The 25,523-nt window shown below is 39.8% G+C and overlaps 1 protein-coding gene across 1 annotated transcript; it reads right to left on the bottom strand.

The window, feature by feature from the left end:
* Nucleotides 1-1,632: 1,632 nt before the first annotated feature.
* Nucleotides 1,633-24,992, bottom strand: MLYCD (malonyl-CoA decarboxylase). The gene is made up of 5 exons (XM_057401915.1): nt 24,447-24,992; nt 14,105-14,217; nt 13,349-13,505; nt 12,701-12,850; nt 1,633-2,880 (listed from the first exon to the last, which is right to left on the bottom strand). The coding sequence occupies exons 1-5, from the start codon at nt 24,975-24,977 to the stop codon at nt 2,347-2,349; spliced, it is 1,485 nt and encodes a 494-aa protein (XP_057257898.1). The 5' UTR covers nt 24,978-24,992; the 3' UTR covers nt 1,633-2,346.
* Nucleotides 24,993-25,523: the final 531 nt, after the last annotated feature.

The following is a 25,523-nucleotide window of genomic DNA, read 5'->3' as shown; positions in this document are numbered from 1 at the left end:
GCTAGACAGTTAAGAGTCAATGACCAATGAAAGAATACTAATAGCACTTAACAGCGGATGGCTTTTACAAGCAGACTGTCCCACCTTCATCTTCAAATGGCCCTTTTGCACCTGAATTCGTACTGTGATTCTGGTACAGAACTCACTGTGGCCTCACATTGCTAACTTATCAATATAACAGATGAAGTGACCTCAGAAAGCAAAACACAACCAATAACTAAAACTGTAACAACTGTTTGAAAGGAAATAACTCTGCAGGCACTAGGCTTGTGATGGAGAACAGATGTCATATAACAAACGTACCCATCCATAATAGCTCCAGTAAGATGCTGCCACATCCTTGTCTGTAATCTGCTTCTCAGCCCCACACCTCAAACACCTCAGAACAGCTCCTGTGGATACCAGTAAATTAAACTGGCTGTTAAAGCAGGAGAACGTGGCATATGCCTAAGGTGAGGTAGAAGAGGTGGACCTGTTCATGATGTGCAAATGAACTACACTGGCTTAATGCTGAGCAATTAGTCCTGGAACCACAGGATACGGGTCTGAATTTGTGAGAAACTCCTGATTTGACAAGCCTGAATGGCAGTACTTATATGGTGCCAATACCTACTAGATTTTAAGATTGGTAGGATGACTGCTTCCCTTAAGCAGATCCATGTACCTGTAGTGTGCATATTAGATACAAGAAGCCAGTGGTCTAGAGAAATAATTGAAGTGTTAATGAAGTGTTATCAGCCTTGCTTTTTCTTCCTCATAAGCTACCCTCACTCATGTCACTGAACCAATTCTCATATATTTGTCTGGGGCTCCAAGTGGAAAAATCTCATTATCCTTTGAGTCCAGCTGTTAAGAATATAGGATGATGCTGTATTTCCATCTGCAGCAAAGCAGGAGTGTTAGCTCTTTTTGAACTATGGCCAGGTGGATGCACATTTAATTGCCCTCAACGTTTCTGTTTCAAGATGAAAAAAATCTTTCAAAATCACTGCATTTTCAGAACTCTTTCATTTAAAGTAAGTGACCTGGTTTCCTCAAACTTGAAGAGCTTAATATAACAAGGAAAAGAGGGTTCTCTTTATCTATTCCTCCCAGCCAAGAATGGCTTGTACATATTTATACAAGCAGCTAAATTTCACCTTGAAACCTGAATTCTAAAGAAGTCCATAAAGCTTAGAAAACTCAACAGGAGAATGAAATCATCTTCTGACATGTTAAAACAGAAGCAGTGTGTCTTGTAGCAATCAATCTGCATGGTGAAAATTTTAGTACCAACACAGTTAAGTGCCTATGTTCACCCTAAGGCTCTGTACAAAAAACAGACTAGCAAAATGCACATGCTACATAGAAAAGAAAAAGCAACGTGTGAGCAGTTTGTTCAGTCTGATATTCTGGTATGGGTCTGATATTCTGAACTGTAGATAGCTACATTTTAATTGCAAATAAATCAGAAATTGAAAACCAGCATGAAATTCTGTTAAGATGGTCCTTCTGTTGTGGCGATATCATTTCTGAAGGAGGGCTCTTAAGTGAAGGAAGGTACACACCAAAATACACAAGACAGGATTTAGTGAGAAATATTGTTTTATTGGTTTGCAGGTCACAGCTACCTCTTTATAAAAAAGCTTATCAACTTAAAATATCCCCAGAGCCAAAGTATAGCATACATATTTGGACATTTCTCAACTGATCCCGAAGTATCAGTCTCTCTTATTTCTATTTGAACATTTCCTTCTTCCTTCCATTATACTTTAGCAGACAAAAGTGCAAATATAGCACTACATACCTGCTGCACTGAGAGACCAAGATTTTCCAGCAAATCAAGGATCCAATGAGATTTTTAGTGGGTTTGAAAAATACCAAGAGGTTTTACATGAGTTTTTGAGGGTGAAAAAGACAGGTATTATTGAAATAAAACTGTAGATTAGTGTTTTGCTAATATATTAGAGAAAAAAATTACCTTTATTTTGTACTTCTTTCCAGGTACTTTGGTACTAATGATCTATACCACTATTATGCCAAAAACGTGCAGCTCCTTTTAAAGATACAGTTTATACAGGTTATCAAGACTAATGGTACAGCTCAAGTATTTTCTATCCAAGTTACCACTGAGCTGTAACTGAGAGAATTTTACTCGCTTTTTAATACATACCTCATACATACATATTTGCACATAATAGATATCTAGAACTTGCAGTGGCTCAATCACAGTCAATCAGGCTTTGAATATATGACAAAGTAAGCAAGACTGGGAACCTAGGTAACCTTTCATTGCACTGAGCTGAGTAAATTATTACAGGTCTTTATAGGTGAGGAACACTTGTTCTTGCTTTTCATAATATTTAATTAAAGCTTGCTGTTTTGCTGGAATTGAGACACCAAGGAAAGAACCTGCTCTGAGGCTTTAATCTGTTTACTGCCCAGGTATGCTGCACTGTTGCTGGCTGTATCCTCTAAGAAGTACCTGTAGTTTACCATCATGCCACACGAAGCAGCAATGCCCCGAGGGCTTGTGTCTGCCATCCAGTTTATCCGCCACATCACAGAACCATTCTGAAGATGAAAATTTGCTACTGGATTAAGGGCATAGCCACGATGCTTCTCTCCATACAAGTACCAGGCGCAGAGTCTCATAAATGGTGAATGGAGCACTTGAACTAATTTCTCTGATCTCACCCACTCATTGTTATTTAAGATCTTCTTCAGTGTTTCAGTAGTAGTGTCTCCTGTGATCTCAGAGATTTCTTGCCATTCTGATTCCGTAAACAGTTCATTTCTTCCCAGTTCTTTTGCTTGTGAGGAGAGGAGACCAACAAGCCATTTTGTGAATCCTGGTATAGGTGAAAGAGTAGAGAAAGCTTTTATCTGAGGAAGTTCTTTCTGCAGACAACAGGAGAGAGGAAAGGAAAAAATAAACCACCAGTTTTGTTATGATTGACAATGAGAAGTTTTGAGTGAAAGAACAGCTGATACCCTTTTACCTGATGACAAGTGATGACTGGGGATTCTGAGAATTAAATGATACACGCAGACAAACACATAATAAAAGATCACCTGCCCGTAACAGGTTAGTGCTTAGAAAGCACTTGGAGAACAAAGGAGATTTTAACCTTTAACCCTGACTGAACTATATTCTATACACATCATCTATTTAAAAGTACTTCTGCAGTACTTACCAAGGCTATGTTCTGATGCAGGATTTCACAGGCAGAAATCAACAAACACAATCACATGCTATTAAGTTATTTGGAGGCATCAAAAATTTTAATAATAAACATACAAGTTTTCAAAACCTTTCAAATATATGTAAAACCCTTATGAAATATCATTTTTATATGTAACTACCTTTTTTAAATTAAAAGCAGTTTATTATTTCAGTCTATTTGTAAAATCAGGAAAGAAATGATTTCTAGATTTTCATGGACAGAAGTATGTCCTGAGGATTTGAAAGAGGGGCTTTTTATACACAGGCCAGCTACTTTTTATGCTATACCCAAAATACACATATAACTACAAATATAACAAGGGAAAGTGTAGAGTCCTGCATCTGGGCAGGAACAACCCCAGGTTCCAGTATAGGTTGGGAAACAACCTGCTAGAGAGCAGTGTAGGGGAGAGAGACCTGGGGGTCCTAGTGGACGACAGGATGACCATGAGCCAACACTGTGCCCTTGTGGCTAAGAAGGCCAATGGCATCCTGGGGTGTATTAGAAGGGGGTGGTTAGTAGGTCGAGAGAGGTCCTCCTTCCCCTCTACTCTGCCCTGGTGAGACCCCATCTGGAATATTGTGTCCAGTTCTGGGCCCCTCAGTTCAAGAAGGTCAGGGACCTGCTGGAGAGAGCCCAGCGCAGGGCAACAAAGATGATTAAGGGAGTGGAGCATCTCCCTTATGAGGAAAGACTGAGGGAGCTGGGTCTCTATAGTTTGGAGAAGAGGAGACTGAGGGGTGACCTTATAAGTGTCTATAAATATATAAAGGGGGAGTGTCACGAGGAGGGAGCCAGGCTCTACTCGGTGGCAAACAATGACAGGACAAGGGGTAATGGGTACAAACTGGAACACAAGAGGTTCCACTTAAACTTGAGAAGAAACTTCTTCTCAGTGAGGGTGACGGAACACTGGAACAGGCTGCCCAGGGAGGTTGTGGAGTCTCCTTCCCTGGAGACATTCAAAACCCGCCTGGACGCATTCCTGTGTAACATTATCTAGGTGTTCCTGCTCCGGCAGGGGGATTGACTAGATGATCTTTTGAGGTCCCTTCCAATCTCTAGCATACTGTGATACACTGATAAAATAGCAAGGTTAGAAATACATACTTGCAGTAAAAAAAAACAAAAACAAAACATTCCCAGTTTAATACTTGTTTAACAAAATAAAACTTCACTACTCCTAGTAATTTGTGAGTAAAAACTGTTAACTATGTGATCACATAAAGCAAAACACATAATGTGTTAATTCTGGAACACACCAATGGGAAGAATAGGGAAGGTTGCTAAACTCACTGTCACTTGGGATTAACAAAAAGTACATCAGTCAACCGTGTTGAAGGAACACAGGGGCAAGAAACAGAGGGAAGATGGAGCTGAGCTGAAACAATCAGTGTTGATTTAATTACCACATCTACCTATATGAACAGTAAGAATCAAGACATTTATCAACATTATGGAAGTATCTAAATGTCAACAGAAAATTGTCTTTAAACGACTAAAAATGCATTTTTTCTACTTTGAGTGTTACAGAAATAACCATTAAAAAGTCATCATCGCTCAAATGCTACCTCACACTAGCAAATGTTAATGGAACACACGCTGCAGGGTTGTTGGAATTGCACCTGTGAGGCTGCATCCTTAGGTACCGCTGTGCCCCACACCACACTGCCATCTGCGTGCTGTGCCATGAGGATGCAGAAGCCAGGAGCACAGGCTGGAGCCATGCACCATTTGTAAATACCTTTAATAACTGAAATAACATTCAGCCAGTTATTTACAACACCTTTTTCCTTACCACACAGAGCTTCCCAAATAGCTTAATGCTGTCCTGCTGGCTTCCAGCATTACAAAATACCAGCCAGCTCAAATCTACCACCTCTGCAGTTTTGTGACTTATAATTGTATAAAGTGGCTAACCTCACTTCCTTCCCTTAGCTGAAGCTCTTTAACTATCACACAGATATGCAGGTCAAAGAGCCCTTCTTCTTCGAGACCACACAGGAACAAGAAAGATGGAACAAGTTACAAAGAAACACAGCCTCCATCATCTCCTTAGAGAACTGGACAAAGGAAAAAACAATTTTATAAAACCAATAATTTCTGTGCGTTATTGAATAAAACAACCATTTCTGTAACCAGAGCACCTAGGACATCCTGCCTGTGTCGTATTCTCAACTGCTATTGCTGCCATGGTTAGAGTACAATACTACCAAAGCTCTTCTCCTGTGACTCTTTCACTAAAGGACATGATGATATTTTATTTTTAGTTTTAAGAGTAACTCTGAAGCATAAGTCTGTAGCAAGAGTGCATATGCACTTCATAAAAGTATCATTTGTAAATCTACAGAAAGCAATGTCTGTGGAAGGCAGGTTCTGCTGGTATCTTAGCACCTCTCTGTTCAATTTTAGAGAATACAGCATCTATAAAACAAAAGTTTATCAGGGTTGTGCCCTTACTGCAGACCATGGCTACAAAAGCCATGGATATAGAAAAAATGTTTTAATTAGAAGAATGTTTCTTGGATTAGACAGTTCAGACTTTTTTAGAGACGTTTCCCCTCTGATTTTGAAAAGAGAGCAATGGCTACAGTAATTAAAAATATATATTTGGGGGCAGGAAAAGGGCACAAATGAGAACAAAAATGAGAACAGAACAAACCAACTCTATAGACTTAAAAAATCTTTCCTTTCCCAACCCCACATTCAGTACTTCCCCATGGATATAAAGTTCATTTATCCACAAATTAATTCAAAATAACTTTACATAATGTGAATACAGAATCAAATGTACCCACTATATCTTCCTTTCGTCACCTTTCATCCCCTTCCTGTAGTGTTTCTCAATCAAGAAGTCTATCTAATCATCACATCTGGAATATACTTTCCTTTAAAGCAGCAGGATCTTAATTAGTATGGCAGAGGAGAGTCATGCACAGATGCCCCCTTGTCAGCTACACTTTCCTTGATTCAATGCTAGCTCCTATTACAGAACAACACTTTGAGCCCAAAACAAGAGATCTGGAGAAAGCAGAGGGAGAAAGATGTCACAAAAGGGAACTTTTAAAGGAGACTGGAAAAATACTTCAAGATACTTGCTCCTGGAGAAAAAGCTGAATGTTCCTAGAGAAAAAGCTGATAGTTAACAAGATGGTAACAAGCAGCATCACTTGCTACCATTGTCTCTCCATCAGTGCACTAAAAGCTGACCAGTGGGGACACTGGCTGCACATGGCTGTAGCTTCGCTGCTAAGACAGTCTGCTGTTAAGTAATCTGACCTTTGGCATGTCTGCTCTCACTGCAGTTAGATAAATTTCTGACCAGAAGGGAGGGCCACAATGCCCTTCTGAAGACTCAGTGACGAAGCACCCTCCTGCTTGTCTACACAATAATGATGGATGACAAACTCAGCAACTGTCTAGGATGTGACAGACCTACAAATGAACCTTGAAGTACACAAACACAGACACGTAATCTATAATGAGAAGTACCCTTTTCACATCATCTTTCTTAAGAAGCAACAAGCTTTCCCCAAAAGAGACTGGATTTCAAACTGGGTTTCATTCTTTGTGTCTTCATTCCTGTTGTGCTTTAAAGTCCCTCTTTAGCCCGTAACACAGAGAACACAAGAGATAGGAATACATTGGGAAAAGCTTTTATATTAACCATCTATCAATAAGAAATCCTAGACAGGCTCCAGAGGGAGTACAGACATTACTATTGTGCAGCTGGGGTGAAAAAGAAGAAAAAAAGGAGAGAAAAAGGTTGTTAGAGACTATTTTTCCTCTGGGTAGGGACTGAAGGAATTCAGGATGTGTTTCTTTTCGACCCAAAGATGGGATCATATTTCCTTCAAGTTTTCCTTTTTTCCCAACTGTATTACTTGTTCTAGAAAAAATAGTGCCTTTAAGAACATATTGCTTAGGTGTCTTTCAAGAATTCTTCACAGATGTTTGTGGTTAAAACCTGAGAGGAAAGGAAGCAATGCTGAAATTTGAGAAGCAAAAACTCTTCTTTCAGGTAAAAGGAAAAACTGACTGGGCCAAAAGAAAAGGCTGGTTACCACAAAGTCAAGTCTGGAAGTTTGCAACATCACTGCTAAGAAAACATAGGGTTTGAAAATACTGTTTTGCTACTGAGCATTTCACACAGGAACTAAGCTTCTAGAGAGTAACCAACCTCATCTCCCCACTGCAAAACCCAGAGGGTACCTATGCACCACGCCCAAGGATAAAAGCAAGAATGAAGGGTTTTTTTCCCATATTTGTGGATTAATAACAACCACTGCTAAGTTCCTACTTAAGCAACTGACATTTTGCTTCCTTGGGATGTTGACTGCTCTGTGAATCATTCACTTTCAGGAGTGACATGTTCACCAAGACCAACGCAAAATATTTAACAGGAAGTTAGTTGCTCCTACTCTATCAATATACACAATGTAAAATTGTGAATAATTTTTACTTCTCAGGATAGATAAGACATGGGAAAGTGATCCCATTTTGAAGCTACAGTACAGATTACTACTTATCTGATAAATGCTCTAGTGTAGGAGCTTATCTGAGCAGGCATTTCTTGTAGAAAAATAAATAGATTCAGGGGAGTGTGCACATTTATGTTGCTGGTAAATTGATGTGCTAGTTTCTAAGACTATTGGTGGAGATCCATTAATGTTTATTTTCCTGTCAGAAACCCACACACCATTAAGAAACAGCTGCTCATTTTGTTTTGAGCTGGATTTCTGGGTTTGGTTGTCTTTTATTTATTTGGTTTTTTTTCATTACAGGAGAGTGCAGATTTCTCCTATTATCCATATCTTATCTGAAGCTGTCTTGCGCTCTGAAAGCTGTAGTCCAAGGTCACATTTTTCATCAATGAAAGCAAAGTGTGTTTTGGAAATTATGATCTCCCCAGGTCACCTAGATTAAATTAAGGTAGCAATTATCAACAGCCCAACCAGAAAGCTAGAATCTGCCACCAATTGTTAAGCATTTCTATTGAGTCACACAGTAGCTATCAGTTTTCTCCCCCAAATGCCACAGGCTATAAAATTCTAAGCAGTTTTCTCAAAGGCTTCACCACAGTTATCTGTGTCTGTCATCTGCAGACTGAATTGCTATGATGTACCTTCTGCAGAGCTAGAGACCATTTAGAGTGGCTATAAACACATCCTGAATTAAATGTCTGTCTAGTGAGAAATCTGTCTACGCATTCACCAGCACCTATCAGCTCGCTAAAAAAGCACCTGCCTGCTTGTTTCCCAGTGTCCAATTTGGGGTTTGTTTGTTTTCTTGCTAGTTGTCTGAAATAGTTTCAAAATCCAATTCCTTTCCGAGAACAAAACAAGCTTAAATTAAGGACTACAAGAGATTATTTCAGTTGTCAGCTCCCTGCTTTATATACATTAATATAAACACAAGACTACACAATGGACTCATGAATTCAAGCTACTGCTTACCCAAACTAATGTAAACAGGATAAGCTCAGAAAATAATGGAAGCTTGTTTATAAAAACCTTCTGTATTATTTGTGTAGCAAGCTTTTGTTAAGCAACTACCAAAGAAAGAAAAATCTCCTAGTTACAGCAGCTCACTTTCTTCAGGATGCCCTTTGCATGCGACACAAGGTCCTATTCTGATATCCATTATACCCCTCCCCTTCACCCAATTATATTACTGTACTTGCCAAAAATGTCTAGGAGATTAAGGATTCAAACTGCTAACAGTGCACATATAAAGAGATGAAACTGAGGACCCATTTATGTGACTCAAGTTCATACGTCCTCCATCTGCTCAGATTAGTGAAAGACTCAAAAGCAGGGGCCATTAAGGTTTATGCAGTGCCTCAAACTAACAGTGCTCAACACTGAGGGTTGTAATCTTTGCCAGAGTCTCTACCACTGCAGTTTTCCTAACAGACCTAATAAAAACCCATTTGCAAGAAATATTTTCATGAGGGAATCTGTACTTGATGTTCTCTGAAGGTGAGAAGTGCCACCCTACACAAATTCATGTTCAGCAGTGATCAGCTCAGGCAAATTAGCAAGAAGAATATGCTCCATCCCTGTTCAAGGCCAGGTTGGATGGGGTTTGGAGCAATCTGGTCTAGTGGAAGGTGTCCCTGCCTATGGCAGGGGGTTGGAAGTAAATGAGTTTTAAGGTCCCTTCCAACCCAAACCAGTCTGGGATCCTATGATTTCTAAAAATAAAGCTCTATCTTAATTGTCCATGAATGAGATTTTAAGGAATCTGGTAAAACAGAACTTATAGACATAACTTCATAGTGTAGATACCTACTAGATCAATGTTTCCATACAGTTTTTAAAAACCTTGCCAAGTAAAGGCTTCAACGGTGGGAAAAGAAGAATGGCTACTAGCATATGTATAACAGTGCATGTCTTCTTCTGATCTAATAATACATTCATGACAGGTCCAATTTTGAGTTTTTGTCATGAAGAATGACAGCTGAGAATTCAGTTTTGAGGTTACAAGTTGAAGTGTCCCAGCAGGTTAAGTTAAGGCAAAGTCAGATAAAGGATTTTTAGTAGAGGATAAAAAAAGTTTAAACAGTTTGCAATCCCTTGGGAAAACACAAATGAAATAACATTCTGCAGATCAAACAGATATCCACAAAAGTTAACTCAGACAGATTTCAAGTTATAAAGGTGTATTAATCATCAGTGATTCAGATAAAATGAAAAGCAAAATTCTTGATGCCTTCAAAACAGTCTCCTCTTCCCAAAGCATTTTATTATCAGTTAAATTAAGAGTCTCAATTTATGTAACCTGGATTACTTGGTGATTTAGCAGCACTTTTAAAAAAAGATTTGTTTATTGCAAAGCCATGCAAAGGTTAGGTAAAATATCCTCTTCCTGTTTGAGACTTCAACTATGTATTTTTACAGAGTCTGCTAGAAGCTTGCTTAATGAGATGTGATTTCTGACCCAAGAATTTTTTGCTGAGGCTATATTGTTTCAGCTGCTGCCACCAAGTCAACTCAGCACTACTGCTATACCATGTCCCTTTTAAAGTAAGTGACTATAATGCTGCTCTGAAGAATTATGACCAACCTGAGCACAGACAACCTTGGAAAGTCCTTTACTTACAGCAGACCAGAGAGAAAGAAAAATACATGTGTGCAATTAATGCACTGAAGTAGGACTTCCAGAATTTTGGTAGAAAGGTAACATAGACTGCCAATAGTATTACTCATCATATGCCCTGCCTCTGGCCTGAACAATCTAACTTTGTGGAAATTTCAGAGTATTTTGAAGCCGAAATACACAGGGCTTTCTTCCACTGAAAGGCGAAGTCTGCTTAGATGGGAGTGAAAATGTTTACAACAAAAGCTGAATAACAATGAATTACTGAAGTGTATCAGATCATTCTGATAACAGTGTGATGGTGAGGGTCACTTCACGGATGTAAAATACATATTGGGATATGGCTCTTGCAGAATTCAAGACAATGAATTCAAGAACGGTATTTTGGAATGATGAGGAAGAAAACATCAATGAGTGGGAAGAAAGTGGGGAGAAGGGAAAAAAGTATTAACAACATCAAAGAGTGGAAGAAAAACTTAAGAGAACTACATCCATCATAAACACTACTGGATTATCCTTCTTGCATTTTTCCAACCCTGGAGTGGTACACCAAGGTTTATCACCAAGAAAAGGAAAGATGTAGAGGTTAATATTAAAAGGTACACATCCAATTTGCCATATAAAATCTTACTAGTAACAGCACATTTTTCATAACATCTTAAAGCAGTGTATCACATTTCAGTGGGGAGGAAGACCTCCCTCTTTGGCACTGCATGGAAAGCACTTAGCTTTCAATATCAAATACATTATTTAAGCTTGAGGCAATAATTTTATGATTAGAATGCATTTAAAGGCATCTCAGCCAAAATGTTTCCTATGATCATGCAGTTGATGAACACGGAAAAAGGGCTGGACTTTACAACACTGACATCTAGAAACTTTGCCCTAAGTGTAAATAAGAAACACATACTTCTGTTGGCCACATCAAATTTTAGAACTCTATCTTGCTTTCAAACTTACAACTTTTCTAGTGTCTTAAGTAATTAATGATGGACAAATATGTTGTCAATAGTTATTTTATGAAAACAACTCAATTATCCAGGAATTACTTTTCAGATATGAAAGCAGAAAACAGCATGAATTTGTTCCATTTTCTCTTCAGTCAAGATCAGACAGATAACATGGCCTAATTATACCTGGATGACTGCACTTTAGACAGTTAATCTTAAAGGCATTTTGAAAGCAAAAAACAACAAAATTTAGCCAAAATATCCATATAAAACAAAACAAAATAAAATAGCAAGAAAATACTATACTTCAGGGCAGCCAGCTATGATTCAGTAGTTGCCTAAGCAATCATTTTGTAGCTGCAGCAATTTGGTGCATCCAATTTTAAGTTATTTTTGTAAGTAGAACTGAAGTTCTAAATCACAGACAATTTTCCAAACACCATTACTATGCCAGATGTTGGAAGAATGAACTTAAACACAAGTAGTGATCATTATTTTTAAGTGGTAGCTTTGTCAATAATTTAAGTAGTAAAGATCATTAAACAAAGTACTCAACACAGAAATGTGACCGTCTCTTTCACACCACTCCACAAGTAAATTAATTTTCATTCTTTTCTTCTGTTCCTTTCAAGACACTTCTACAAGAAATCCTTAATCTATTAACAATAATCCCACAGCATGCAATGATACTGCATAAGTTCACAGAACTGACTTGAATAAAGTAACTGATTCCTGTAACTTTCAAACGTTAAAGACATCTTCTCTGCTATAACTGCATGAAATTCCCAGGCAAAGAAACCTCTGTCCTTTTTTTTGGGGGGTGTGTTGTTTTTTGTTTCGTTAGGTTGGTTGTTTTGTTTTTAAATAGACATATTCAAGGTAATCATGAAAACTGTATATATAACCAGGGGCAACTCAATATAAAAAACAATAAAACTAATTAATTATTGTACAGGAAGTACTTTTCTTACTGGAGCAGTTGTTAAGATTTTGAAAAAGGAACAGCCAGGTACATTGAAAAGATCAGGGCCTGGAAGGAAGCCTGGTTGCAGGCTCCACTCACTCAACTGAGAGTCAGTAGTGAACCTTACAACACACTACATTGCAAAATACAGCTGTATGAAAGCTACCTTCAATAGAAATGTACTAAATTTTACTTCTCACCAACCTATGCATATGATTGGGCAAACAGAAGCAATTCACACAGTACATACCACCTATGCAACAGTATCTACATGTGGTAGACATTCACCAATAGCAGAAGATGTTCTTCCAACCATTCTTTACCCATCTGCAAATGCTGACCTGGTAAGAAGCTGCAAGTGTTTGGGAAGACCCAGCAGTTCCTTGCCTTGAGCAATGATACAAAATGGAAACTAAAACACCAATGTGAGGGGAGCAGGCTGGCCAAACAGCACGTTAAGTACACCCTGCCACACGTACCTGCAGCTCCTTTACAACCCGCTTGATGAGGTAAGTCCCAAGTTCCACACCTTGCAGTCCCTGCTGAGTTAAACTGATTGAGTAGAAAATTGCTGTTGTAATTTTGTCTGCATCTTCTGTTTCTAAAGGTGGCACCTCTTTCACTATGGCCTGGGAAAATGAGAATGAAAAAAAAAAGTTAGTACTAGTTATTACCATCATTACGGAGAAGAGGGCCTTTCTTTTTAACTTGCAAACCTGTTAACACTTTCCCCCACTGTTTATTCATTACTGTCTGTGAGAAACAACAAAACCTAATAAAAAAGTATAAAGAGCTGCTTATCCATTAGCAAGTGCAGGAAATAATTGTAATGTGGTTTAAAACTTTGAGGAATAATCACTACTGCTTTGAAGTTTTAATCTCATTTGCTCTCTTTTCTTACATATATCTTATTATTCTTGCCCTTGAGCAAACCCCCAAAATGTCAACTTACATCATACAGGAGATAGACAAAATAATCCTGTAATTTTTAAATGTCACCTCTTTCATCTCTTAAAAAAACTCAATCAAACCCAAATATTCCTAAATTATAAGGAATTATGGACTTTAAAAGAAGTACATTACAATTAGAGCACTTTCCTGTCTACTAAATGCATCAGTGACTGTACCTGGATGCTGCTGGAGATATCACTGGTTAGTGCAACATGCAAGACTATCAGTGGTTCTCCTGGGATTGCACAGTGAGAAAAAAAGTAGCATCTTCTATATGACCCAACTCGACGCTTCATATCAACCCAGTTTCTAACAGGATGCACAGCTTCAGAACTCAATGAGAAAATAAAAACAAAGTAAAATTATGTATTTTTTTTCATTTAGAAATAGGGATCAGCTGCCAGCCCTACAAGCTCAGTACTTTTCCCACTGATGTCAGTGACAAAACTCTCCAATAAAAAAAGGAGAATCAGGGCATAAGTGAAAAAAGTTAAATTCATCAGCAAACTGTGACAAAGCAGATGGTAAAGGCACACTGCACACCCACTCTCTCTAGTTTTCTTTGGGATATGCTTATCACGTATCTGAGATTTCACTTCCACTCTCTATTCACTACAGAATATTTGACTGAGATGACTAAATCCTTGTATGAATCTGAATTGCAAGGGGAAGTGGGAAAAGTAGCTGAGAAAGTCGGAAGAAAAAGCAGCAGAGTACAAGGGCAGTATGTCAGCTGAAGGATCAAATTATGGGACAAATGATCCCCTTCCCTGTTTCCTTAATTTGGTTTTAAACAGTGTACTCTGTAGTATGTAAAATGCAACTATTTCTCATTTATACTTTGCCTTTCAGTATCTTGAAAATAGAGAATCTGTGCAGTCACAAGCATTTAATAACCTCCTCACTGAGCATTTGCAACTTTTAGCACTTACTCACTAATTTTCTGTAGTACTTCACAAGGTGATTGCCAAGTAACCCTTTCCAAGTTCAGGAATCCTGTTGAGAACCACTCTGAAAGCATGTTCTTTAGAACTCCATTCATTTCCTGCAAAAAGAAGAAAGATGGACTTATCTGCTAAAGAAGCTTTGTAGAACACAGGGATGTGAGTAAAGATAACCTTTTATTTCAAACTACAACACTGGGAAGTTCAAGGAAACTAACACGTCTGTTTGAGAATACTAACATCTGTTTGAGAGTATTAACCACACGACAGTGCAGCTTTCATCACACTGGACTGAAATGACAACGAAAACGTTAAAGACACTGCCTATAGTAAACTGCAGACAGCAAAATGGAAGATAATGCCAAACAATGTGGGTGAAAAGCAGACAAGTATTTGAGCAGTCTTGACAATAAGGCTGCACAGGTGCTCAGATTTAGATATTGTGAAAAAGAAAGATGGGAAATTTGATAAACATAAGGTCTTCAATTTCACTGTAATTTTCTACATTTGAATCTCTTCTGAGTATTCAGGAAGATTATTGGTACTGGCTTATTAATTTAATATTAATATCTCTACCTTAGTAAACATTTTTTCCATTGCTCTTTAGGAGAAAGATATTCTCTTTAGAAGAACAGCTATTTACTCAGTCTGCACATGATTAACACATGGCACTTTCTCCTTTTGACAACTCTCCAAAACACGTAACACTTGGAAGTCACTTGGAACACACTCACTTGGAAGTCACTGGAACACATAGTGACACATTTACGCACCAGTAAACTACAAAAATGCTTCAGTCTGGACCTCAGCATGGACTGTAGAGCTCATCACTGGAGTTGTACATGCCACTCAGGATATAAATTAGAAAATGAGCACCTTTCAACAGGATGAAAATAAACCCGTAGGCTTTAAAGAATTCTTCTCTGGAAGGATGAAAATTTTTGAGCAAGAAAAGCAAAACCAGCAGCAGACTACAGAACTCAAAAATCAATATGATATGGAAAAGTATGATACAGAATTAAAGCCAAAGGTAATATGAAACACTTTCAGGAACATTAATAGCAATAATGAATTTTATATTCCCTACTCTTTCCCCGCTGCCTCCATTATTAAGGATTTTTCTGGCTAAAATTCTTTGAGTTTAGAAAGTATTCTTGAGCTCAGCATAGCATGAATATCCCCTGAAGAGATTCTAGAGCTTATTTTTCTGTCTTACATTTGCTTTGTATACAGGGCACTGTGTGGTACCAGCACCAGTCTGCCAACAGCCTAATCAGAAGCATAGGCTTGCTTACCTGAAACTAACTTAATAACCATTTATTTAAGAACAAAACCTCCCCACTTTCTATTCAGACTTTTACTAGCCACTGCTGCACATAGAAAAAAATTATGCTACAATGTACTTTAGCTTGCTACATTTAAGTGAACAACAGAAAAAATATATAAATCTATCCAGAAAATGCTACCTAAAACATTTTTCCAAAGCTCAGATGTAGTCTCAGGACTTCCATAAAACAGCAAAAATACTTCTTATTTTTTAACAAAAATAATTTTTTAACTTTGTAACCTAACAAAGATGAAAGCTCTAGAAGCACGTGTCAAGATACAAACATCAAAGCAGGTCCCATTGGCCAGTTTTATTCTTTAATTCAACATACTATAAAAACTAAGTTTCAAACCCTGACTATGCTTGCAGCCAACTGTGATCAGATACTTCCACCTACACCAGTACACCCAAACCCAGAATTACGTTAACTTCCCCCATAAAAACTCCCGAAGTTGATGGTAATGACCACAGCCATGGAGTCTGCAAGGTAAATTCCCAACAAATCCTGGCTCTTTTCCATGCCTGGAGAGTTAAGTTTTCCTTCAGCTTCCCTTTTTTCTATCTATTCCTGCACTAAGTTTTGTTAGTGAAATATACCTTTTCAGGCTTTTGTCTGTACCTATCTTTGTTTGCACAGAAACAGCTGCTACATGAATGACCTAGAAGAAAACAGCCATTCATCTGCACAGAACAGTTGTCATAAATGAAAATCTTTTATCTTTCTATATGCTTTTTCAGCAGTATCCTCCAATATAGAAGAAGAGCTTATTTACTGAAACATAAATTGACATATGCTTCACACAGTGAAAATGTCAACTGACTTATTCCAAATACAGGGAGTATCCACCAGGTCACCTCTCCCAAGATTTGTAAATTTTTTTGATGGTCTTTCTTGGTAAAGCCCTGAGTTATATAAAAAATCTGTCCTCAAAGTCTTTGGTGAAACTGTACTACAAGGCTGAACAAAGCCTGCATGTGCCAGTAGAAACAAAAATGCTAAATGAACACAAAACTGAAATATTACAGAAAAAGGAATCACCTTAAGTACATTTATAGGGTAAATGGAAAACAGTGGAAGACACATCATGCGTGGCACTGCATAAAGAGAAACCTCTGTAAAAAATACACATATGTGACTATCTGCAAGAAGTGACATTTCCCTCAGGGGAAATGAGGGATCACACTAATCAAAATCCACCCCAGGAATGGACAGGCTTCACAATGTTTCACTAATGCCTTGATTAAAATGTTCCTGCTCTCTTATCTCAAGGTTAATTCCACCCTACACAACAGTAGGTGGTGCGGGGAGTAACATAACTGATGACATTAAGGAGCAGCTACATCAGAACTTGCAACTAGGATAGTTAAGAGAGACATATGCATTATACCTTTCCTGCCTAATAAGTAGACCTACTGCACATTTATAGTGAGTTGCATGATTCAAGTGGCTTACTGGAAACATAAGTTAAACCTGTGCTGTCTTACTACCTCAGAAAAGCACACAAATACTATAATATGACATTATTGGGAAAAATGCAGAATTACTGTCATCTCAGTGCACCCTGAAACTTGATGCACTCTGATAATACATCACTCAACTGCATTTAGAGTAGCTGTAACCTATGCTGGCAAAACTGCTTTTGCTGATGCTTCTGGGTCTAATGGATTAAAGAGAAAGCAGAACGTAGAACAAGCTGCACCATGAAGAGCCCTTAATTGTCTGCGTAACAGTACCTACAAAAGAGGGCTCTTTCTGGCACAGCTAAATCACACAGGGCTTGCAGCTCCTGGGCAGCACCCCTCAGTGAGTACTGGCTTGCAATCCCAACAGGGCTTTTATCAGCAACAGTTTATGCAGAAAAGCTGACTTTCAGTTCAAGTACTCTCTCATACGCAGATTGGTTTTAATAGTCTACTGTCCCAAACAAGCATATTCTGATTTTTTTTTTTCATTCTGGCTTTAAGATGCTTCCCTTGTGAATCCCTGGTTTTGCATGGCTCTGAACTTTTTAGAAAATAACCATAAATCCTTTTAGTCGAATACCCTTCAGTGTAGTGAAAGTCTCCAGGTCTTCCAGGACTGCCTGTCTGCTTTTCTTTCACAAGGGTACACTGCAAACCACAAAAAAATAAGCTAGAGTTGTCAGACCTAGGGTCAAACTTACAGGTTCCTATTGCTCTCTTGTCGTTCTTCTGCTTTTTGGAGCACCATTTCAAGCTGCAGTCTAGCAGCTAGGAGGAAAAACTGCTGATGGCTGCACTCCTGCTAGTCATTACTTTGAACATACAGCTCTGCATCTATTGGCAGTAAACAGGGCTCGGATGGCAACGAGTGACTTGGCGGAAAGCCAGTTATACTGCACAGAGACTGGTAGAAGTGGAAAACATAGGAATCATTCATTTTGCTTCTTCGAAGCACCTACAGGTTTAATAAGCATGCTCCATATGACAGAATGTAATGATGCCCAACTGCACCAAAGGCTCCTTTTCAAGATGCAGAACACATTACAGAGCCACTACAGGTCCAAGATACAGCTGTATAAAAGCAACACAATTGTAACCAAAGAAGAAAGAGAAGCAGATGTGCTTTTCGTAATGATCATGAAAGAAAGGAAAGTTTTTGATGGGGAACTACATCTCAATTCTGTCAGCTGTAAATAATAATGCTTTATAAAATAACAGGGCAGCAGGCAGGCCAAAGAATTAGAATAGTTGCAGCTGGAACGACAATGACCTTCTCACCCAACTGCACATGTTGACAACACTTCTTAATGCAGAAAGACATAAACCACTTTATACTATAAAAAATGTGTTTAATTCAAGTAATCTGAGCAAAAATTGAGTTGTGATTAATATCCTAAAATATACTAAGTTTCTGAAAGGCTTGACTCCAACAATAACGGTCTTGGCTTACGTCCTCTTATTTTGTAAACTTAGTTCTGAGTAAACTCTTATTTTCATTTCAGAGGCCTAATCACAAAATTACATATCCAACATTTCATTAAAAAGAAAGCACACATTTATTATCAAGCATCCCAATTTCAAATTTGAGCAACAATACATACTCCCAGTTGTATTTAAAATTACCAGCTATACTTCAGTTTCTATTAGCTAAGCATAATAACTATGATTCCTTTTCTTTTCATCCTGTGTTCTTGCTACAAGACAGCAAGTTAGAAGCTTTTTAACTTTCACATCAGGTCCCTATTTATTGAGCAACAAATGAAACTGTTATGAAAAAAAATATTTTTATTAACAAAAACCGTCTCTCTGAAGAAGGAACTACCAATTTCCATTTAAAACTACTAAAAAAAAAATAAAACACCCCTACAATGAAAATTCATACGCAGGTATTTAACACAAATATAATATGAACCAGCAGTAATTAACACTTCCTGCATATCAGATAGCTCACTGTTAGTTCCTGGTTAGATATCCAACAGGGCTACCAGCCTCACAAGACCTAAAAAAATGCACTCATCAGCAAAGCAGGATTCAATAGTGCGACACAAATAAAAGTGACTTTTCCTGCTTTTTTACTGCTAACAGTAATTACTGCAGAGGTAATGATAGTGTTGAAAACTTCCCTGGCTCTGTGTTTTATATTGTTTGATGTCTTATTCCTAAAAAAAAAAAATTAAAATATATAATTTATCCCCCCTCGTTTCAGCTCATTTAGAAAAGTGCGCACTAGCATTTTTAAGTGACTTAATCACCTGTATACGTTATTTCACTGTAACCTGTTGAACAAACACAAAATATAAATGCTCCATCAACCAATACTTAACAGCCCAAGCTGCTTCTCTGTTGATACGTTTCGAGGAAATAGGAAAATATTTCATACTTACAACACAGCAGTGGGTAATCCTCCTTTTAACAGGCCTTTCAAAATGCAAAGTAAAAGCCAAGGACTGTATAAGAAATATTTTAGTCACTTTGGACAAAACCAAAATCCCAGCAGGCATTTTAATGCACTCCGTAATTTTCTTCCAGCATTAAGAAGATCCATTTAACTTTATTTCCATATTTCATTGTCAGTGTGGATGCAAACACACAGACGTTACAGAATTCTGGTTATGCTTTAGTCTTTATACATGTTAGAATTTAAATCAAATTTACAGTAATGAAACAGCTATGCAGGATTTTTGACAGGTAAACACCAAACTTTTTCCATAGAAGAATATCTAACTTCATTTTGTTTCTCTAGTTAAAGGCTTCTTAGATTTTTAAAGCAAACTGTGTCAATATTCAGATTCTCTGCATAGACACTGTTTCACCTGAGAGAACAAATGCTCTAATTCACTGATGAATACTCATTGATGAGACCACAGTTCTTTCAAAGATGTACAAATATCCAAAATAAATACTTCTGTGGATGGATGTAGGCAAAACAAGTATTTCCCCTCCCCAAAAAGCCATGTACAGCCTATACACAAAATATTCTCCCTTAAAGCATGTCCTACCATTGCAAATTTCTCTATTAAAATTTGAAAATATCTTCCTTGATTATACCCAGGTCAGTGTGCAAATCTGTGAGGAAGCTTTAAGAAAAGAAAATAATTCAAGGAAAAGTTCAACTTTGTGTCCCTGCTATGTTTAGGAGCAGCTGCTATGTAGGGAAAAGTACCCAAAACAATTGTGGTGTTTCTTTTTTTTCTATCAGACCAACACAAGACCAAGATCACAGATACACACCAAACACTGCTTAATTATGGAAGGTTTATTTATAAATCAGTATGACAAAAGTACTATCTTTTTCATTATCTTTTGCCAGCAACTTGAACCTTCCTCTGACTTTTTCTACAATATTTGGAAAGATGAAGTATATTTTAAAATCAATAGTTGAACTATTTGCTACCTAAAATAATAATGTGATTTTTTCAACACATATTTCAAATGCTGAAACTGAGCAAGCTAGCAAAATATAAAAAAATCTCAAGAGGAAAACGCTGGCACAGAAGAAGAAGGGAAGGGGAGCGGGTTCTGATCAGTAAGAGGAAGAACTACACTCAGGAAACAGATTTTCAGCATATTTCCCTCTGTAGATTGCAAGGGCTCATCAGAAAAAACAGCTCACTTATAAAGGCAGTGGAAAACCTGTGTGTGCTTTGGTGGAAGGAGGGAAGAACAGAACACATGGGAAGAATATCAGAGAGAAAGGAAAAAAACTCAAACAGCATCAAGAAAGAAGAATTAGGCCCAGTTTTACTGTAATTTAACTTTCAAATGTGCCAGTACTTTGTATTTTAAGTCATCTTAACATTATCCATGAGGCTTACGATAGTTAATAATTGATTCATGTATCTAACAGAAAAGAAAACCCACCTCTTGGACAGATTATGTCCTGTGGGGATTTTTGGTGGATTCTTTGGGGGAAAAAAGGCTGAATAGCTTCAAAAGTACACTTTACCACTAATTTTTTGCCATCTGATTATCAGGAATCTTGTGTCAACAGTATTCACCATCTTTCACACATTGACAGAAAGACATTTATTGTGTCATAACAACTTGTCCCTGAGAACACCTATAATTTTTCTGTCTTGCTCTTGTGATGATTCTGCCTTGTAGTAACTAACAAAATATAAACTAAACCTTATCCTCAGCATGTTCCTTCTCTTTGCAAAACCCATCATAACAAGTATTTCCAGGGCAATCTTCAGGGTTTATGTTGAAGATCTACGGAATTCCTCTAGTAAGGTAGCCACTATTCTTCTCAATTTCTTGTAAGTCAGCTTTTTTAACCCAGTTTGCCTTACTCTGGGTCCTGACAGTCAGAGCACTACGACTTCAGACTTCACAGACATTGTGTCGTGGTTTAAACCCAGTCAGGTAACTTGTTCACTCACTCCCAGTGAGTGGTGCCGAGCTGACAACAATCAAGGTCCGTGTCCATCTTCCCCCCACCCCTGCACCGGGGCTCTCCCCTTCCCCGCTCCCGGAGGAACGGGGAGGAGGATCAAGAGAGTGCAACTCCTACGGGTTGAGACAAGAACAGTCCAGCAACAAATCACCACCGCTACTATCAGCTAAAACAGTGATAAGGGAAAATAACAAGGGAAGAGAATACGATACCACCGGCCAAGAAAACGAGTTCCACCCGGAAGCTCCTGTCCTTCCGGGGTAACTCCCAGTTACCCCCCACCCCGGGCATGACGTGCTGTGGTATGGAATACCTCCCCGGCTAGCCCGGGTCAGGCGCCCCGTCTCTGCTTCCTCACAGCTTCCCCTCCTCCCTGGCAGAGCATGAGCCTCACAGAGTCCTTGGTCAGGGTAAACATCACTTAGCAACAACCGACAACATCGGCTTCACCAACACTGTTCTCAAACTAGAAGTCAAAACACAGCACTGCACCAGTTAACACAAAGGAAAAAACATGACTGCTACTGCTGAACCCAGGACACATTGCTAAAACAATTCAGTGACTTCAGTGCTCAGAATCTTTCACAAGTCTAATAGTGAGACATTTCGGAGTGTACTGCAGCTAGGCACAGGTCACATAGTACATAAAATCAAAGTCTGTATTTCTACGTTTTCTTCAACTTAAGAGGTGATTTATGAGAGACAACTGAAGATGTGTATACTTGAAGGTAATACTGAACCAGTTTGCAGTACATCACATCTATTTTGTTAATGATTCAGGGACAGTGAAACCAACAGAGCAACAATGATGAGGTAACTTGCATCTTCCTTTTTTAAAATAGTACCTGAAGAAATTCAGGGAGACAAGAATTCATCATATGTAATAGTAAATCCTGATGCAATAACATCCATCCCAAATTCCAGAGCTTTTCTATACCTTTTTTCATCTCTTTCGTAGGGTTAGGGAAACCAGCAAAGAACCATCCTGAAATTGCTCACTACGGGACCCCAAAATACATTTTGTATCATGAGAATAGTTCCCTACTCAAATTCCTTCTTCCTTAATACACACACACACACACACACACACACACTCCACCCTCAAATCTATAGCCTGAATATTCTTCCATATAGTTTTCTCTGTTCTTGATATTTAGCCTCAGGTAAATAGGTAACATCTCACACCTACAGCTTAAGGTATCAAATGCACATGCCCTCACAGCACTTCTTTGCAAATCATTTGCACCAACTAGTAATCAGCTCCACTGCAGAGCCTTCAAGATGGGTACTCCCTTGTGTGCTTATGGTTATTCTGATGTTTACTTGCAATGGAAACAGATTCTTAAAGCTGAACAAGATGCTTCTTTCGGAAGCAAGACATTAGACCTTTCCCAGTCATGCTAGAAAAGAACACTGGAATAGCACATAGTTCTTGGCTGCTGTGGAAAACAAATGAGAATGACCTAAATGAAACTCCAAATTGAAAAGAAACAGTATCCAGATCAAATTCTTAGAGCTAATAGGGTCACAAATAAAAACCAATACAAACTAGTTCTAGCTTAATCTTTCCTGGCTTACGCACTACTTATCACTAACTCTCATTCTTAGAATATATCATTTATTGAAAAATAAAATTGATCAAGTGCTAAAATGACTGTAAGAACAGATATGCATAGCTAAGCCTAACTGTATGATGAAACCAGTTATTTAAAAAAGGATTTTGAGAAAACAATATAACAGAATGCTTATGACAGCACTTTCATTGATGCTTTAGTTCTACAGACAGTATTTTTCTACTTTCTAACAGCTTTAGTGTGCTTCTGAACATACGGTATTATTTGATGCATGTACACTCAGCTGTTTTACACATTTCTATCTTGCTAATTTTGCAACTTCAGTCTGGTTGTACTTAAAATGATCCAGCTGGATGTGGAATCTTACCAGCACTGTTGCTCCTTCAGTTATATGATGATCATGGATGTTAAGAAACATCCTTTCTTGTCAAACTTAATTTGGATCTGAATTTCAACAAACAAGTTGGTCAATGCATCTGACCAACTTCCTGTCTTTCTTCATGTCTTCTGGTAAGTCCTGCCACCTCCTGCCACTATCATCTCCAATATCATTCCTTCCTCCATCCCCTTGTCACTTCACTCTATCTTGTAATCACTGGGGATCACGAAATCATAGAATTCCAGGTTGGAAGGAACCTCAAGGATCATCTGGTCCCACCTTTCTTGATAAAGCATGACATAGACTAATTGTCCCAGCATCTTGTCCAACCAAATCTCTGGTGGGAAATCTGTCACCTCCCTGGAGAGATTATTCTAATGGCTGGTTGTTCTCATTGGGAAAAAATTTCCTTCAGTGTCCAACCAGAATCTCACCAGGAGTAACTTGTAGCTTAACACACTACAACCATCCTTTAAATACTGGAACATGGTGATAAAGACTCTCCTGCGCCTTCTTCTCTCCAGGCTGAGTGAGCCCAGCTCTCTCAGCCTTTGAACGTGTGGCAGACCCCCAGTCCTCTGTGGCTCTTCTCTGGATCCTCTCCAGCCTGTCCACATTATTTGTGCAGTGGACACCAAAAATGAACCAATGCTCCACCTCAACTATTTTCTACATACTACTAAGTTAAGGTGTGACGACTTTTTTCTCCCGTTGGTATTATTCATCATTAGCATTACATGGCCACTGTGTGACTTGCAGCCCTCTTACCAGACTTTAGAGTCGTGCCACTACACATCACTCTTGCAGTAAGCACCTGACACTGCTTGGCAGCCCCATCAACTGCATTATGTCATGCTGCATCATTGTGGCACCTCCTCCACCGCCCTAAGGCAGCCCAGCCTCCCACCACCACCTGACTTTGGAAATCCCACTGCTTTACATCATGGGGTGCTCCCTTCCTGAGATATCAACAAACCCATCTCCCACTTGTGCCATGGACTACGGAAAAGGCTTCCCTCCTGACACACCACGAAGACCCCAACAGTGAATCAGGGTCTTGGGACACCTCCCAGCCGAACGTGGATGGTCCAGGAGTAGCTCCATGAGTAAGAAGCCCCAAATCACATCCCCTCCAGCCAGCCCTTCCGGGTCTCCATGTCAGATCCACCCGGCTTCAGCCCAGCCCTCACCTTGACATGCGGCCCATCCACCGCCTTGCTCGCCAGCCCCTCCACCAGGTCGCCCCTCAGCTCCACCAGGAAGCGCAGCCCACCCTCGAGGCGGCCCAGGTGCTGGAAGAGACCCCGGTACTGGGGGTTGAGGTAGTAGCGGAGCCGGTCCTCGGCCTGCAGCAGGGCGCCCAGCTCCCTCTGCTGCTCACGGGCCTGCAGCACCTTGGCGCTGAACTCCGCCACCCGCCCATGATCCACGCCGAAGTCACGGGCCAAGCGAGTGAGCAGCTCTGCGCGGGGTGGCCCGGCCTCCAGGCCGCGGTAGTACCGCACGAACTCCGCGCTGCGCAGCTCCGCGGGGGGCGGCGCCTTCTCCTTGGTCTCGTAGGGCGGCAGCGGCGGCACGGAACGGCTCAGCAGCTCCTCCATACCCGCGACGGAGGCACTGCTGGTGCCTGGCGAGCACCGGCACAGACCCGCCGCCACCGAGACGCGGCGCAGCCCCCGCAGGAGGGGCCGCGGCCACAGGGCCCAGCCCAGGTGGCTCATTCCGCACCTCGGCAGCCACGGAGCCCCCGCCTGCAGGACCAGGCCGCAGCACCGCCTTCGGGCGCGCTGATTGGCTGGCGTCACTGACTGACAGCGCTCCTCGCCAATCGGAAGCGAGAAGAGTGTGGCGGGGTTGGGGTGGTGCTGCCGCCATGTTGAGTGTGGCTCACTGTAAGTTGGTTACCTGAGGTCTTCATGGCGGCCGCGTTCAGTCATCTCTCCCCGAGTGCTCTTCGCAGTACAACCCACTGGTCCTTGTATCTTTCTCTCTTGTTGTTCCCATTTTTTCTCTACCCGTGGCTGTTTAAGTCACAGCCTGCACCAGAGGGAGAGGCCTGAGGTGAGTGTGCACTAGGACAGGCACCACCATGAGCCCATGGCCGTGACATGGTTCAGGTGGCATCAAAGGGTAACGGTGGCATCTGAAAAGGTTTGGCCCCATGGCCATAGGAGGACAGCAGATCTGGGGTCCTGGAAGCCTGCTGGCTCTTGGTTCACGTGGCTGGGTGCTGAGGGTACTGGGGTTGCTTTACAGTTCCAGGAAGC

This window comes from Pezoporus wallicus, unplaced genomic scaffold, assembly GCF_028554395.1.
Source record: "Pezoporus wallicus isolate ANWC-B61680 ecotype Strahan unplaced genomic scaffold, APGP_CSIRO_Pwel_v1 contig_7835, whole genome shotgun sequence".
NCBI lineage: Eukaryota > Metazoa > Chordata > Aves > Psittaciformes > Psittacidae > Pezoporus > Pezoporus wallicus.
This window is presented reverse-complemented; position numbering and strand designations above follow the sequence as displayed.

Excerpts from the sequence above, each read along its gene's own strand:
- MLYCD (XM_057401915.1), bottom strand. The coding sequence starts at position 24,977 with ATGAGCCACCTGGGCTGGGCCCTGTGGCCGCGGCCCCTCCTGCGGGGG. Across the intron at positions 13,506-14,104 it reads GTACTACAGAAAATTAGTGA|TTCTGAAGCTGTGCATCCTG; the intron begins GTAAGTGCTAAA and ends TTTCTCATTGAG. Across the intron at positions 2,881-12,700 it reads GGGTTGTAAAGGAGCTGCAG|AAAGAACTTCCTCAGATAAA; the intron begins GTACGTGTGGCA and ends TGTTGTCTGCAG.